The sequence below is a fragment of the Sus scrofa genome, chromosome X (assembly GCF_000003025.6).
Source record: "Sus scrofa isolate TJ Tabasco breed Duroc chromosome X, Sscrofa11.1, whole genome shotgun sequence".
NCBI lineage: Eukaryota > Metazoa > Chordata > Mammalia > Artiodactyla > Suidae > Sus > Sus scrofa.
This window is the reverse complement of record NC_010461.5, coordinates 124,011,204-124,028,843: the sequence shown is the minus strand read 5'-3', so window position 1 is coordinate 124,028,843 and position 17,640 is coordinate 124,011,204. Positions and strand designations below refer to the sequence as shown.

The following is a 17,640-nucleotide window of genomic DNA, read 5'->3' as shown; positions in this document are numbered from 1 at the left end:
CACTAAATGCTCCATGGGCAGTGGGCTCTCCAGGAACCTCTGGATTCCAAACCCGGGCTCCTGAACGTGGCGCTGCACCGACCCCCAGGACCTGTAGGCCGGAGGTCACCTCTGGCTCCCCTGGCTGTGCGGGCAGCGGGGCACGAGCACCCCAGAAAGGACAAAGTGACGCCATCCCCTAGGACAGGCCCCAAGGAGGACAAAGGGCACAGGACATCCGATGACTCAAATGGGATCGGGCCTACGAGAAACACCCCCCCCCACACACACACACCCCCCAACACACCCCCCCACACACACACCCCTGCTCTTTCCTAGACAGCGGCAAGCAAGATGTGGAGACGCTGGGTTTGGAGGGCGATCCATCTCCTCCCGCCTCTTCCGTAGGGTTTCCCCACGTGCTTGCGGGGTAGCCACACCCCGTATATGGCTCTGCTTTCTCTCTCACCCGTTCTCTCTGACCAACATGCTTCTACTTTCGCAAGGGCCTTTCCTCCTGATAGGTTTCCTCTTTTCCTTTCCCATGTTCCAGGCCTCTCCCGTGTCTGGTCCCCTCTGGACAGGGGCTCCCGTGGCCCTCGGAGGTGGGGGCAGAGAAGGACCGGCCACCCACGCTGGGATGCTTTGTAGTCCCCGTCTCGGCATCGAGGTGTGGAGAGGAACCTCCCTGTTGAAGGAAGACCTGCCTCGGCTGCGGGTATGACGGCCAGGCCGCTTGGCCTCAGCTAATTACCTCCCGGCACCCAAGGCGGACGCCCACGATGGTGGCCAAGGGCGTCCTGTGCAGCTGGAAGGACCGCTTTTGGCCAGCCGTGCTGTTGTCCAGGTCCAGGCCCTCGCCCAAACAGAAGAGGAGACGGGCCTGAGCTCTGGAAGTCCAGACCCTCTCAGTAGGCAAGAAGATCAGAGTGAAAAGCCCAGACGTGAGGCCCCGGAGCGAGTCTCAGGTCGAATCCATGGCCTCCTCACCAGCTGCCCGGCAGAGGAAGGCCAGCGCCCTGCCGGGCCAGGAAGCGGCCTACAGGAGGGCTCTTACAGTGGCCCGGGAGCTTCGGAGAGACAGGGCAACGTTGGCCCCAGAGAGCGGGGCCGGGGATGCAGACGCCATGGCACCATCTCCACCGGGATCGCCCAAGCGCCCTCGTAGAAAGTGCCGGGCGCCCAAAGGGAACTTGCCGGGGCGTCGCAGGAAGAGCAGAGAGCCCACAGCCGCCTCGCTACCTTCAGAGAGCAGAGGCGGCGGCGGCAGTGGCGGCGGCGACAAGTCACTGGGGCACGCGGCCCTCACCCCCGACCCAGGGGAAATGCAAACGGCACCCCCGGGGAGCTCCAGGCCCTGCCCCCACGCCCTGGCACGGTCAGAAGACGCCGGTGAGAAGGGGGGCAAGGGAAGGCAGGACACCTCGAGAGGCTGGACCTGGCCTCGCCCAGCCCAGGAGGAGGGGGCTGGGGCCAGAGGCAGAGGCGGCCGGCCCAGACCCAAGGCTCTGAAGGAGGCGGCGCGGGGCCTCTGCCCAGAGACCCCGGCTGTCTCCCGTGGGCGTCCTAGCTCTGCTGGGAAAGGCCAGGCCGCCGGGGCCAGCGCCCGGGATCCAGGCTTGGAGGGTGCGGCAGCACCCTCCGGGGCCCCTAACACCAGGCGGCGTTCCTCCCTGCGTCCGGCCAGCAGGAAGAGGAAGCGGCAGGCAGCGGAGGGCGCGGAAGGGCGGCGAGACCCTCCAAGCTCGCTCGCCTCCAAGGCTGGCGGCGCCCCCGGCGCCGGAGAGCAGGGCGTGGGCCGGGGAGCGGGCCGGCCGGCCGGCAGGGCTCTGCCGCCCGAGCCGTGTGCCATTGAAAGAGGGACGATGGTCTGGTTCAAGTTTCAAAACCACCCGTTCTGGCCAGCCGTGGTGAAGAGCGTCAGCCCGGCAGAGCAGACCGCCAGGGTGCTTTTGATCGAGGCCGACATGCCCCGGGAGAGCAGCGGCATCCGCGTCCCTCTGCGGAGGCTGAAGCCCCTGGACTGTGCCGGGCAGGAGAAGCTGCTGGAGCGAGCCCGGAAGGTGTACGGGCAGGGCGTGAACTGGTGTTTCTCCCTGATCTCCCACTACCGAGACGGGCTGGGTCGCGGCTCCTTTGCGGGCTCCTTCCTGGACTACTTCGCCGCGGACTGCAGCTACCCGCTGAGGAGAGCCATCCAGGAGGGCCCCCTGCGCGTGGACTTCCCGAAGGTGAACTACGCCGACCTGGAGGATTCCGAGGACGAGGCCGCCCTGGGCGGGAGGAAGATCCTCCCGGACCGCATGCGGGCTGCCCGCGACCGAGCCAACCAGAAGCTGGTGGACTTCATCGTGAAGAGGAAGGGGGCCGACCCCCATCTCCTGGACATCGTCAAAGGCAGGAAACGCTCCAGGTGGCTGGCATCGTTTCTCAGGTCGGGCAGGTACGTGATCTGCGTGGAGACCTACCTGGAGGACGACGATCAGCTGGACGTCGTGGTAAGACACCTGCAGGACATCTACCGGGAGATAGACAGGAACGTGCTGGCTCTGACCCGGGACGACAAGGTGAGCTTCGTCCTGGAGGTTCTTCTGCCCGAAGCAATCATCTGCTCCATCGCCGCCCTGGACGGACTGGACTACAAGCAGGCGGAGCAAAAGTACCTGCAGGGGCCCCCGTGCGTTACCGGGAGAAGGAGCTCTTTGACCGCAAGGTCCTGAGGGAGCTCAGCAAGAGGTCCGCCAGGAGGCTCAGGGCTAAATGACTCTCCCCCTGTGGCGCCCCCCCCACCCCACCCCCGCCAGCTGAGCAGGGAGACCCCGCAGCCATACCCTCCCTCCCTTCGTGTGGGCGGCCGCCCCGTCTCGAGGACACCCACGATCCCTCCAGCCTCCCTGGCGCACACCCCCCTCCCGGAAGCCCCTGCCGAGGCCTCGCCAGCGTGCCCAATTCCCCCTGGGTCCATCCCGGCTGCTTGGGCCTGCCGGGGTCGCCTCCTTTCTCGGCCCCGGCCCCTCCCGCCACTGGCCTGTTCGCGCGCGGCTCGCTGACGCCTGCGCTCTCCTCTGCTGGCCCGCACGTCTACGTTTCCAGATCTTTTCGGAAGCCTGCCTTGGACTATTTTACAATAGGACGCACGCTCCCTTACGTCTCGTCTCCGCAAGGCCCTGGGGTCGGCAACCAAGCCGCGGTGGGTGGCTTCTCACCTCTAGGCTCTGTTTTTACAGAGACGCCCTGTGGGCTGCCCGTTCTCTCCGTGACACACCGCACCGCCGGGAAGGACCGACCGACCCACCGACCTCCGACGGGAGTCCCGACTCTTCCCTGCCACGCTTGTCCGCCGGTGCGGCCGCCGACAGAGCTGCCTTCTCTCTACGCGGGCTACTGCAAATGGCTCTCGGAAAAGCCACCGGAAACCCAAAGTGATCCGACCACCTGCAGGTAGCCCACGGGCCAGTGCGGGTGACTGCAGCCTGGGCGTGCCCACAAGGCTTTGCCAGCCCGTGCAAGACTGCGGCCTCTCCCTTTCCCCGGGAGTCTGCTTGTGCGAGGAGCCCTTCTGCCACGGCTCCTTGGCTTCCCCACACAGACAGACTCCCAGCTCCCTTGCCCACTGGTGTCAGGGACAGGGCCCTCCACAGGTAGCCATGTGTCCCCACGCGGAAGACCCCGGAGCCCTCGCACACACGCCGTCTAGCTCTCTGGACCTCGGAGTCCAGGCTGATTGCTGGGAGCCCACCTACCCGGCATCAAGTGCAGGAAAGCGGGCACCCTGTCCGGGCCCCGAGCCCCCTCAAAAGGCCCTCACTCCTCTCAAGCCAAGCTAGCTTGATCTTTCGACTTCTCCATTGACCAGCTCCCACGGGTTCCAGCAGTAGGGGGGCAGACCCCCGAGTCGTCGCAGGCTGCCTCGGCGGCGGTGGTAGCTGGACCAGGAGCCGGGAGCTGGGACCTGGGAGCTGGGACCTGGGTTTCGGGAAAGTCTCCATTCAGCTAAGCACAGCTTTGGCTGGAATTCGGTGAAGCCTATGCCATGGAGGGCTAAATCCTGAAGTCCAAGAGCTGTTACCCTAACTTGAGACGACATTCCTTTCTTTGAGCGCGCGGGGGGGGGCCGGGGGGAGGGGGGTGCGGGTGACAATGTTCGCAAAGCTCGTTTCCTGTTTAAAACTCACCGTGAAAATAAACATTGAAGGTGTAACGTGAACCTGAGCGCGTATTTGTTCTTGGCGTCGCCTGTCACTCACGGGCTCCTGCTACCTGTTCACAGGGCCACGTGAGTTTTGGGGGGTGAAATGGGCAAAGGCCGGCTGTTTTGATTCGCAGTACAGCCCTCGTCTCTTTCACCTCCAACCCCTTGTCCTTCAAACGTCATATTGTACAACACATAGTTGGACCATCACATATACGCATGTATATCCACACACCACACACACACACACACACACACACACACAGGTATGTGTCTATTCAATACGTGTATGTGTAATATGTCTGTGTGTGTATGGGTATACGTATTTATACACGTACGTGTGACTGTATAATGCATTCGTGTACATACATATACGCACATATAGGTCTACGGACATGTACAGCCACGCTTGTGGATGCATATGTAATTTTAGAATTTGGACGGGTCCCTCGCCATCTTTGCGAGTTCACCATCAGTCCTCTTCTCACCCTAGATAAATACTCTCTTTCAGGCTCATTTTTGTCATTTTAGAAGAGGCGCTTCCAAATCGTATCAGCCTCAGGCCCAGCGGATCCCCTCTGGACGCGGCCTGAGAGAGGCCAAGACTCCTGGGTCATTTCTGCCTGGGCCAATACACATGACGTCCTCAGAGACCTGGGACATGCTTGGAAATGCACCGCCTCCATGCTCTATGTGGACCTTATACCCTGGGGCAGCAGACTTTCGCTCTTCTGTAACACACCACTTCTACTATTAAAAACTTTCCTTTGGGGTAACTCCAGGCAACCTTCCTGAAGACTCTCAGTAGAATAAGAGGGCCTGATGGGCAAAGGCTCTCTAGCCAGGGAGGCAGTCTCACAGGTCAGCAGTGCCTTCTGCCTGGCCAGTGCCCTCCTCAGGTGGCAGCCAGGCTTCCTAAAAGCGTTTCCCCAGGCTCCTTCCCATGGGACCCATGGCACGGGCAGAGGCCTACAGTTCCTAGGCCCCTGGCAGGTGGGAGCAGGCTGACAGATTCAGGTGCTGGCTTGCTAGAAGGGGGGACACCAAGGGCCTCCTCTAGGCCAGAGTCTGTGCTGGATGCTGAGGATGCCAGGGTAAGAAGCATTAGCAAAATGCTGATGCTGAAAAGCAAAGCCTCAAACGAGCATCTACCACATGATGACACACAAAGCCATGAAGATGAGTGGTGGGTACTTCAGGGACCACTTTGGATGTGGGTGACCAGTCAGAGGAGATCTTCAATATGGGGCTGGGGGTGGGTATGTTTGAGCTGAGACTGGAATGAGAAGGAGGGGTCCTCCACGAGGAGTTCTTGTGGAAGGCTGTCCCACACAGAGGAGGGAAGGCAAAGGCCACAGATGGGAACGAGCTGGGTGTGTTCTGGGGCCAACCTTGAAGGCCATTGCAGAGCAGGAGTCTGAGGAGAGGGGCTAGAGTGGGCGGCATGGGAAGAAGAGCCCCGGGGGACACTGGCTAGGGGTCCCCTCTCGGGAGGCCCAGGCACCTAGACATGGCCCCTAAGGTCTCCGAGGCCAGCGTGGGTGGCAGGCATCTTCGGGTGCCCCTCACTTAGGCCGGGGCTGGCCACTCAGGACTTTGGGGCTGGGGCTATGGCTGGGGGTGGGGTCGGGGCTGGTGTGGCTAAGTGGGGTAGGGGACTTATGGGCACGGGCCGTGGCTGGTGGGTCCCCAGGAAACTCAGGGAGCCCCTAGGAATATGTGTGTTAGATGTTGGAGGGGGGGACAGCAGGCAGACCCAGTAGGTTCAGGGAGTCAATCCCCAGGACCAGTCACAGATGGGTCCAGGCGTGAGGTCAGAAAGCCCTGACGGGAGCATGACACAGGACTCTGGGGTGGGGGGTGGGGGGTGCTTGCTCACCCCCCTGTGATCCGTCTCCCCCCGCAGGCCAAGAGCAGCCAGCCTCAGTCTTGGCACTGGTGGGGGGGGCAGGTGATGGTGGAGGGAAGAGGGGGCAGCAGGAGCTGCACAGCCCTCAGGCCCTGGGTGGGGTGGGGAAAGGTGGGGAGAGCTGTCCTCCACTTTGAGTCCTGGGCAGGGGTGTCCCCCCGAGGGCCAGGGGTACCTCCTCCCTGTCCCGCTCCCTCCCCTGCACCAGCCCTGTGTCCTGGGAACAGGCCAGGGTGGGGGAGGCTGTGAGCAGGAGGCTGCAGACAGGGCCTGGGGATGGCCCTTCCTTCACAGGGGCTGGCTGTGGGGCTCTGGAGCCCTCAGAGCCCTGGCTTCCACCTGAGGAGGGCACCAGCCAGGCGGAAGGCACTGCTGACCTGTGAGACCGCCTCCCTGGCTACAGGGCCTTGGCTAGAGGAGCAGTTCTTGGAGGGGGGCTGTTTTCATGGGGAGTGAGGAGCCAGGAACCATCTTCCTCTACCCTCACCGCCCTGCCTTCTCACTTCAAGGGATGGATGAGCCCACTACAACCTGAGGGCTACTGTCTATCTGCCTTTCAGGGACTCAGAGCCTTTGGGGACAGAATGAGCAACTGGGGCCCTTCCCCGTCCAATGTGTGCATGTGTGCAAGGAAGGAACAGTTCCATTTACATTTTCTAACACCATACACAAAAAATAAGCTCAAAGTTTTAGGATTAAAGACCTAAATGCAGGATTGGATACTATAAAACTCCTCGAGGAGAACACAGGCGGAACACTCTTTGACATAAATCACAGCAATATCTTTTTGGATCTGTCTCTTAAATGAACGGTAATAAAAGGAAAAATTAACAGTTGGAACCTAATTAAGCACAAAAGCTTTTTTACAACAAAGGAAACCACCAACAAGATGAAAAGACAACCTACCGAACAGGAGAAAATATTTGTCAATGATATGATCGACAAGGGGTTAACATCCAAAAATATATTAACAGCTCATAAAAAAGCAACCCAAGTAAAAAATAGGCAGAATAACCGAACAGACATTTTTCCATAGAAGACACACAGATGTCCAACAGGCACTTGAACGATCAAGGAAATGCAAATCAAAACCATGAGATACCACCTCACACCTACAAGAATGGCTATTGACAGAAACCCCACAAATAACAAATGTTGGCAAGGATGTGGAGAAAGGGGAACCCTCCTACACTGTTGGTGAGAATGTAAATTGGTGCAGCTACTGTGGAAAACAGCATGGAGGTTTGTCAAAAAAGTAAAAATAGGAGTTCCTGTTGTGGCGCAGCAGAAACGAATCCGACTAGGAACCATGAAATTTCAGGTTCAATCCCTGGCCTTGCTCAGTGGGTTAAAGATCTGGTGTTGCTGTGAGCTGTGGTGTAGGTTGCAGACATGGCTCTGGTTCTGCGTTGCCGTGGCTGTGGTGTAGGCCGGCAGCTGTAGCTCCGATTAGATCCCCAGCCTGGGAACCTACATATGCCGCAGGTGCAGCCCTAAAAAGGACAAAAGACACACACACACACAAAAAGAGTAAAAATAGATCTACCATATGATCCAAAATTTCCGCACCTGGGTATATATATCGGAAAAAACAAAAACAAACAAAAAACCCCACTAATTTGAAAAGATCCATGCATCCCAATGCTCATAGCAACATTGGTTTACAATAGTCAAGGCAGGGAAGCAACCTAAGTGTCCACTGACAGATGAATGATGAAGAATGGAGATATATATACATATATATATATGTATATATATATATATGTACATATATAAATACTATTCAGCTACAAAAAGAACAAAATTTTGCCATTTGCAGCAACGTGGATGGACTCATAGGGCATTATGCTAAGTGAAATACATCAGACAGAGAAAGACAAACACTGTGTGATTATCACTTACAGGTGGAATCTAAAAAATAAAACAAACTAGTGAATACATCAAACACTAGCAGACTTGGAGTTACAGAGAACAAGCTAGCAGTTACCAGGAGGGAGGGGAAGAGGGGCACTATCGGGGTGGGTGAGTGGAAGGTACAAAATATTGTGCGTAAGATACGCCACAGGGATGTATTGTACAACATGGGGAATACAGCCAATATTTCATAAAAACAAAGGATTTATTTCATAAGCACTTTAAATATTGCATAAAAATAAAATATATTGACATTAAAAATAATCTTAAAAGGAAAAACATTTGGAAACTCACTAAAGGAAACAAGGATGAAATTCCATGTCATCATAAAGAAGGGGAACCCAAAGCTGCAATACACTGTGTGCCCCTACCTCGCCCAGCCCTTGCTACTTAGGAGGTGACTGCTTGGGCCTATAAGGAGCCTGGCCGCCACTTGGGCTCAGGATCCCTCTTCCTCCTCAATCATGGCCTCCTCAGACAAGGATGGGCAGGACCTGGGATCCTTCTCACTGACTGTGAACATACGTTCTAGGACTTGCAACTTGCTGGTCTCCGCGTGGGCCCGGGGACCCCAGAGGAACTCGTAGCGGGCAGGGTCACTGTGCGGCACCTGGTGGTACTCCAGGTACCCCTCCTGCACCCACACTTGGGTGAGGAGCTCCCTGGGCTCCCCATAGATGCAATGCTCTTTCCCAGCACACACACCCATCCTGTCCAGAGCTGCCCAGACCTCCTCCTCAGGGGCACACTCGCCCTGCAGGAGGATCACACCCAGGAGCACCACCAGGAGGCCGGTCTTGGGCAGGCTCTGCCCATCACTCAGCACCCCATCCCAGGTGAGGCCCAGGGTGGGGACCAGGACATAGGTGTGCTCACTGGGGTCCACCTCCTTCACATCCAAGCCAAAGACCAGCTGGATGAGCTCGGAGGCTTGGCTGAGGACCTCAGGGAAGTGGTCCTGAGCATCTCTGAGGACCACACTCAGCATCTCTGCCTGGGTGGTGGGCTCCTTGGCACAATACTTGAGAAGCAGGAACTCCACCAGGTCAGCCACCTTCAGATGCAGAGAGCCTGACTGGGAAGCATCGGCATGTTCCTGGTCATGCGAGGGGCTTGGCCCCTCATCATCTTGGCTGCCGGAAGCATCATCTTTGGATTGGCTCAGTGGAGTGGGGGCCACAGGAGCAGGGGAGGGGCAGACACCTTGAGGGTCCTGGGGGGGACTGGGGGTCTCAGGATCAGCCTCCTCCTCCAGGGTTTCTAGGAACAGGACAGAGTAGGAAGAGGAGACTGAGGAGGAGGAAGACGAGGGGAGTGTGGGCTCCTCCTCACCCCAATGCAGCTGGGCCTCCACCAGGCTATGGTCCTCTATTGGGTCCTCAAGTTCGTTTTCCATCTTGCGGAGCTCATTCTGCTGACGCAGAGGCATGATGATGGGGCTGGACAACCCACAGGAGTGTGAGCAGGTGACAGATGGGGACCCCTGGCCTGGAGAGAGAGGGGGTTTGAGTGGCCTGGGTTGAGAACCTCAGCCTCGGGCTGTGACAAAGGCCACCTCCCTACAAGTCTCCTCCTTAGGGGGCTCTCAGGCCTCACAGGGGCTCTCCTCCTGGGTGGCCTGACCCCTGTGACCCTGAAGGAGGATGTGATGTGGCTCCTCAGGGTGCAGCCAGAGCAGCTTGTGGTTCCAGGGCTCTTTGGGGGTGGGGTGGCTTGGTTTTGTGGGGTCCTCTCTGCTCTGGGATTGGGAGCCCCTGGGTACACCCTCAGGGGACACACCTCACTTGGACACCTGGAACAGCCTGGGCCTCCTGCTCTGTGACCCAAGGATGCGGGCCTCACACCTGGGCCTTCACCTCCAGTTCCTGTAGCCCCTGTAAGAGGAATGGAGGGGGCACCTCAAGTGTAAACTGTGGCACAGACCGGGGCCCCCAGTGCTGGCAGGAATGTGGGCTGGACTCTGTGAGGCTCCCCAGTCCGGAGGCTGGTACTCTCCTCTGAGGTCCCTCATACTGTTCACTTTTCCCTTTGAACGGCCTGGGCCTCCTGCCCTGTAACCTACGGTACCTGGTCTCTCTGAGACCCGAATGTTCAAGAAGTTCTGCAGTGCTCATCCAGTCCTACTGCCGACTTTGTTGTAGGGTTCAAGGTCTCTCAATCCTCCCTCAGGCTCCTCCCTTGACTCCCAGCAGTACCAGGACCCTCCCCTCTGCCCACCTGAGGCCCCGCCCCTTATACTAGGTCCCCAGCCTCTCTGAGACCCGGATGCCTGTGGTCATCCTGCCCTGGGGCCTCCCCGGACTGATTTCCGGGGCGGGCTTCTCTGAGGTCCCTCTGACCTGGGGTCCAGGGTCCCCTCAGTCCTCCCTCAGGAGCCTCACCCTGACTCCTAGCAAGACCTGGGCCCTCTCCCTCTGGCGCTCCACCCTTGATTCCAGGTTTCCAGTCTCCCTGAGACCCGGATGTCAGATGTCAGGAAATGGTGCCTGTGCTTATCGTGCCCCACAGCCTCCCAGGGTGGACTCCACTCTGGGGTCCGGCGTCCCCTCAGTCCTTCCTCAGGGCCCTGCTTTCTGTCCTGAGAGAACCTGGGCCTCCCCTCTGCCCCCCTGAGGGCCCGACCCTCCTGGCACCCGGTCCCCAGACGCTCTTCGACCCGGAAGTCAGGACGCTCTGCCCCACGTTCATCCCTCCCCACGCGACCCCCCCCCCAGGGCCGACAGCAGGGGCGAGCTGCTCGGAGGTCCCCTCTGTTCTTGGGTCCAGGTCCCCCTCAGTCCTCCTTCGGGCGCCTCACCCGGACTGCCAGCACGACCTCGGACTCGACCTCTGCCCTCTGGAGGCCCCGCCTTTTGGGTCAGGTCCCTGAGGTCTCTGAGACCCGGATGTCAGGAAGTCGGGCCACGGGGCCACGTGCTCATCCCGCCGCGGGGCCTCCCAGGGCTGATGGCAGGGGCGGGCTTCTCGGAGATCTCGGACCTGGCGTCCAGGTCGCCCCCACCTCCTCCTCCCTCCTCAGAGTCCTCACCTTGGTCCCAGGTGGACCTCGGATTCTCCCCTCTACCCCCTGGAGGCCCCGCCCCTTATACCAGGTCCCTGGTCTCCTGAGACCACTGGTCAGGAAATGCTGCCTGTGCTCATCCTGCCCATGGCCTCCCAGGGCTGACTCTGTCGTGGGGTCCCCTCGGTGCTCCCTCAGCGCACTGACCTGGATTCAGACAGCATGTGACCCTTTCCTCTGCCCACCTGAAGCCCCGCCCCTAACACCAGGTTCGGAGTCTCTCTGAGACCCAGATGTCAGGAAATGCTGCACGTGGTCATTGTGCCCCACAGCCTCCCAGGGCCATCTCCTGGGGTCCCGCGTCCCCTCAGTCCTTCCTCAGGGCCCTGCTTTCTGTCCTGAGAGAACCTGGGTCTCCCCTCTGCCCCCCTGAGGGCCCGACCCTCCTGGCACCCGGTCCCCAGACGCTCTTCGACCCGGAAGTCAGGACGCTCTGCCCCACGTTCATCCCACCCTGCGCTTCCCAGGGCTGACTGCGGGTGGGGGCTTCTCTGAGATCCCCTCTGGCCTGGAGGGAGGCCCAGGTTCCCTGAGTCCTTCCTTCAGGGTTCTCACCTTGTCTCCCATTAGGACCTGGGTCCCTCCCCTCTGCACCCTGCCTCTTATGCCAGTTTCCCAGCCTCTCTGAAACCCTGATCTCAGAAAGTCAGAAAAGGCTGCAAGTGCTCATCACCCCCCCCCGACTCTGTGCCAGCAGCCCCCCTGGTCTGACCTCCAGGATGGGCTTCTCTGAGATCTCTGACCTGGGGTCCAGGGTCCCCTTAGTCCTCCCTCAGGCTCCTCACATTGACCTATAGCATGACCTGGGTACCCTCCCACTCTGCGCACCTGATACCCAGCCCCTTATACCAGGTCCCCAATCTCTTTGACACCAGGATATCAGGAAGTCATGACAGGCTGACAAGTGCTTATTCCACCCATAGCCGAGCCTGACCACAGGTCCAAGGTGCCCTCAGTCCTCCCTCAGGGGCCTCACCTTGACTCCCAGCAGGACCTCAGATTCACCCTCCGCCCACTGGAGGCCCCGCCCCTCGTATCAAGTCTTGGTCTCTGAGACCTGGATGTCAGGAATTTAGAACAGACTGCCATGTGCTCATCCCACTCTGGGTCTCCCCTGACTGACCGCTGTGGGAAGGAATCTGTTGAGTTTCCTCTGATCTTGGGTCCAGGGTCCCTGCAGTCATTTCCTAGGGTCCTCACCTGAGGCCCCGCCACTTGTACCAGGTCCGCAGTCACTCTGAGACCTGGATGTCAGGAAGTCAGGACAGGCTGCTCAGTGTTCATCCTGCCCCAGGATGGTCTCATGCTATGAAGGATATACAACCCAATAAAACTTGTTGTGTCTGACTGCCTCTTGTGGTTGTATTTCCTTTATCAGCACCAAAATCCCTCAAATGAACTTCCTAAGTGCTGAATTTACTGAAAGATGGCAAAGCCATTTCAGTAAGGCTATTTAAGAGAAGATCAAATATTTCAAAAATAATTTTAAAGGAAATTTTTTTGGAGTAAAGAGTGGTTTGACTTTTCTCCATGAAAGAGGAGAAGGAGGTACTCTCTACCCTCAAATGGAATGTGTCAGTTCAGGTCCTCCAGGAAGCCAAGATGGCATTAGAAGTGCAAAAGATTTGTTGATAAATATAAAGGGAAGGCAAGAAGAGCCTACTTCCACACATGTGGAAGGAGAGGGAGATGGAAGAAGGGCTGGAAGGGAGTGCCTCTGACTGTGGTGCACATTTAAGAAAGTCTTGGCCAGCCTAGCTGGGAGCTCTGGTAAATAGAAGGCCCACTGAGAAGGCCCACAATGAGCATAAATGATTCTAGTAGCCCTGCTGTGCTAAGTCATGGATTGGGTGCTGTCTGGGCACAGCATGAGCTCTGTGAAAATGCTGCAGTGGATCCTGAAAACACTCTAGCTGCACTTCTCTCTTAAAGTGACATCTAAGTGGTGAACTTCCATAGCTACCACAGTCCACCCCTTGTACCACACAGGTCCACTATTACATATACATATGTTCAGGAAGCAGTTTTTATGTCGTTCCCATGGGCCTCTCTTACTGTGGGTAAACTTACAAAAGAGAAAGTGGTGGGGAAAAATATAATGCCATTGATGTGGTTGGTCTTGCAGCTGCAACAACTACTCATTATCTCCCTCCACTATCCATTCTAGGGTTCCCTCACCCTCAGCTATCACTTCTGCAGGCTTGGTGACTTTCCTACATCCTTGGGGGATCTTAGTCCCTAGTATCCATTTCTTTCTCAGCCCAGAATTGCTGCACTTGGCCATTCACTATCACAATTGGGCAAGTGAGTACTAAGAACCATCCAAGCAGGTCATCTGTGTTCTGCACATATTTCTCCTTGCCCCAATTGTAACTGCAGTTCTACCTCTTCCTTGGCAAGTGTTAATTACCTTAGCCAAAAAGAGAGACTATTTCTGCCTACTGGTCTCTGAACACAGGGAACCAAAAATGTCAGGCAGCAGTCATATCTATGAAAGCCACAAGACTCTGGCTGTGTCTTCTGGTGAGAATGCACTGTCTTTAGGGACCAGAATATATACACCTGCAGAATTCAGAGTTGAGGACATGGGAAATACAATGTCCACCTAGGTAGGTCACTAGGAAATATGGAAAGTGGAGCCACTCTGGCTTCCACCCTTTGGCTCCCAGATTCATGTATTCTTCTTACTGGTGGTACAGTGCCACATGGAGGTCTCAGATACAGTGCATATACTGCATCCTGGAGGATGGTACTCCATCCTTGCAAAATATTGCCTCTAAGTTTGTGCTTCAGCTGCACCTTCAGCAGGACATTCTGAAATTCTGTCAAGCTAGCAGCTTCCGGGTGATGCAGTGTGTGATTTCAGAGAATCCCATGCTCATGGGCCCACTCACTCATATCCTTCAGTCTGAAGTATGTCTTATGACAGCATACTACCTTGTGTGGGATTACAGGCTCTCTGTGCCTCTGCTTTTCTCTCTACTCACTAAGGTGTCTGCTCTGTCACCACGACAGAACAGGCCATCTCCTTTGCCAAGGACCTCCTGGCCAGTGGCATTGCCACCACCATCTCCAAGACATACATGGCCCCAATTAAATGGGTAGAGCTGCTGTGCGGGTGCAACACACCAGCAAGCAGATCATAGCCATAAGCAGTACAAGGGCATTATTGACTGTGTTGTGCACATCCCAAGGAACAAGGCATGCTGTCCTTCTGGAGGGACAACCTGGCCAATGTCATCCATTACTTCCCCACTCAAGCCCTCAAGTCTGCCTTCAAGGATAAATACAAGGAAGTCTTCCTGGGGGTCTTGGACAAGCACATAAAGTTTTGGAGGTATTCTGCCAGCAACCCAGCCTCCGGTGGGGCAGCCCAAGCCACCTCTCTCTGCTTGTCTAATTCTTGTTAGAACCTGTCTGGCTGCCAATGTGGGGAAATCTGGCACTGAGCGGGAGTTTGAAAGGCCTGGGAGACTCTCTACTAAATATCACCAACTCTGATGGCATCTTAGAGCTGTACCAGGGCTTCAATGTCTCTGTGCAGGACATCATCATCTATCCATGGCATACTTTGGCATTTATGACAGGTCTAAAGGCATGTTCCCCAAATCCTAGAACACCCACGTCGTGGTGAGCTGAACGGTTGCCCAGACCATGATAGGTGTGGCTGGCGTGGTGTCCTAGCCCTTTGACCCTGTACAGCAGTGGATGATGATGATGCAGTAGGAGTACAAAGGAGCCAACATCATGTACAGGGGGACCCTTAAGTGCTGACAGAAGATCTTCAAAGACGAAGGAGTAAAAACCTTCTTCAAGGGTGCCTGTCCAACATCCTCTGTTGCATAGGCAGTGCCTTTCTTGCTGAAGAAGGTCATCTAGGTGCTGCCCACTGGGCACACAGACCAAGAGAACCTTGTAGAATACTTAACTGTTACAGACTATTAACCTTCAGAAATTCCAGGGTCCCTGCAGAGGACTGAAGCCGCCCTGGAGGAGGGTGAATTTTGATCATGACCATCAGTACCCTGGATCCATGTACTGATTAGGGAGGGGGGGAAATCATGGCATCTTCGTAAGTCCACAGGTGAGGCAGCTCCACTACTAGACTCTAGGTGCTTGTAGGACCAAATTCTGTTTTGGTATTTTTTTTTAAATCATGTCTCACATTTGTACTGAAGCATTACTCTCTTTGCACAGTTTAATATTTGCAATTATGTTCCATGTTGGGCATTCCGCTGTAAAATAATAAACCCAGGACACAGAAAAAATAAAACAGACAAACAAAAAACATCCTTTATACTTCTACCCGTTGGGAAGCTCTTCCCTCCCCATTTTCTTTCAGGGATATCCCTAGGTGTGGCTATAACGTAACTGCCACCCATTTTCAACTTGTACCCAAACACCAAGCAAATCCATCCAAAAGCAAGCCTAGACCTCTTCCTCCTCCTTCATCTGGCCATAGTGTGAGCTGAGGGAGGGGCTGTAGTACACCTGTGATTCATAACATGATGGCTGGGTACTGCTCACAAAGCTTACTCTTACCTCTGTCCCTGCCCACGCTGTATTCTAGATGCACCATTTCCATCCTACAATGAGTTGCTGATCGGCCGTCTGACTTTGACTTGAGCCTGACAGTTTCCAGCTCATTACGGGAAGTTCCAGAAACATTTTGTGTCCCACAGTCAAAAATCTGTCTCTACTAGGGCCAAGAAGCACACCAGAAGTTATTTCTAGAAATCATATAAACTCTCATGTGATGGCATACCCTTTCTCTAGAACCTAATAAAGATTAGCTACCACAAAACCCACAGCAGTCGCCATTTTTTTGGGGGGGTGCACCTGCTGCATATGGAAGTTCCAAGGCTAGGGGTCGAATTGGAGCTGCAGCTGCCAGCCTAAGCCACAGCCACAGCAGTGCCAGATCTGAGCCACATCTGTGACATACACTGCAGATCGTGGCAATGATGGATCCTTAACCCACTGATCAAGGCTAGGATCAAACCCTCATCCTCATGGACACTATTCAAGTTCTTAACCCACTGAGCCAAAATGGGGATTCCTCTATGGGCTGTCTAGGTGATACACATCTCTGTATTGTATTATGAGAAAGGACAGGTATGACATAGGGCAGGAAAGTTAACATAGTGAAGCAAACTGTAAGTAAAGCTGTCTGTCCACATGATTGTGAGCTGCTTCTTGTCCTCTTTTCTTGACTGGTTGGAACCAAAGGAATGCACTCATCAAATCAATGGTCACGGTAACATGGACCTAAGGCAGCAAACAGCATCCACAACTGGAATTACTACTTGGTGAGGTCGGTGGTGGTATATAGTCATTCTACAGAATTCATCCAATTCCTGTGTTGTGACTGGCATTAAGTCAGGGAGAGGTTTTGCTAGAAGGAATAAAAATCAAATAACGCTGGAGTTCCCTGGTGGTGTAATCACTTAAGGATTTTTGTATTGTCTTTGCTGTGGCTCAGGTTCAATCCATGGCCCAGAAACTTCTTCATGCTGTGGGTGTGGCCAAAAAAAAAAAAAAAAAAAAACTCAAATAAGGTTAAAAGGCAGCACCTGACTGTGGAAAGGGCGTTTACATTGGGCCTCTCAGGTGCTTGGTACCAATGCTACCATAGAAACTACTTGCCTTAGTGTCAAAAGATTAAGATATTGTGGAGAGGTAGACAGGAGAGTCACAACCAGCTCACCTAAATGTAGCAGTTGAACTTTACTTAAATGATACAGAGGGTCTGTCTGGACTTAAAAAGCAATATTCGATTTCTAAAGAGAATAGAAGTGTTGGAATACAATCGTAATCATCTGGGAGGCTGGAGGTTGGATAAAAAATGCAAGTCTAAGAGGCACCTTTCCCTCATGATGGGACTGACTGTAAGAGCAACATGTCCACCAAGTTCACCAAGGCTTTAGGGTAGGAACTACCCACGAATTGTAAACAGTATATAATGTAATAAAAGGAGCAAAAGTGCCACACTTAAGGAGCCTAGCTCAGCAACTCGGTAACCAGGGCAATCCCCTCAGTTTTCTTATCCTCAGTTTCTACTACCGAACAAGGAAAGGGTCCATGATCTCTGAGCTAAGAAAAAACTCCATTGCTCTGCAGGATCTCCTATTGGGAACAGGTAAGGAAACTAAAGCACAGAGATGAGTAAAATACCCAAGGTAAGTCAGTTACGGAGGCGGGATTTGAGCCCCAGCAAGGGGTCCATGCTCCCTGTGCTATGGGGCCTCCTTCTGCACCTGTGACTACAGAGGAGGAGGGCCGAGCTCCCCAACTTTGCAGCAGGTCCACGGCTCCGCGGGTCTCCCCGCTCCCACGGAGCGCCAGCGCCCGCGGGCAGAGACCCCCAACAGCGGGCTCGCTGCCACACGGCCTCTGGCCACGGGACCCCCCCCCCCACCGCCGCCCCGGCTCTTCTCCTCGCGGGCACCCATTCTCCTCTCCGCCCGGAGGTCGGCGCGTGCTCGGGGGCCTGCGTCAGCCCCAAGGCCGCTGGGGGGGGGGGGAGGGAAGGGACGCGGGCGCCCAGGGCGGCCCGAGGTGGCCGGCAGGCCCAAGCGTGGTCTT

General features: G+C 55.7%; 1 protein-coding gene and 2 pseudogenes across 1 annotated transcript; 2 read left to right on the top strand and 1 right to left on the bottom strand.

Moving 5' to 3' along the window:
* LOC110257816 (PWWP domain-containing protein MUM1L1-like) lies at window positions 1,766-4,073 on the top strand. Its single transcript, XM_021080523.1, has one exon. It carries the CDS (start codon window positions 1,845-1,847, stop codon window positions 2,697-2,699), a length of 855 nt encoding a protein of 284 aa, XP_020936182.1. The 5' UTR covers window positions 1,766-1,844; the 3' UTR covers window positions 2,700-4,073.
* On the bottom strand, window positions 3,803-9,423 carry LOC100156705 (annotated as a pseudogene).
* Window positions 9,425-14,739, top strand: LOC110257700 (annotated as a pseudogene).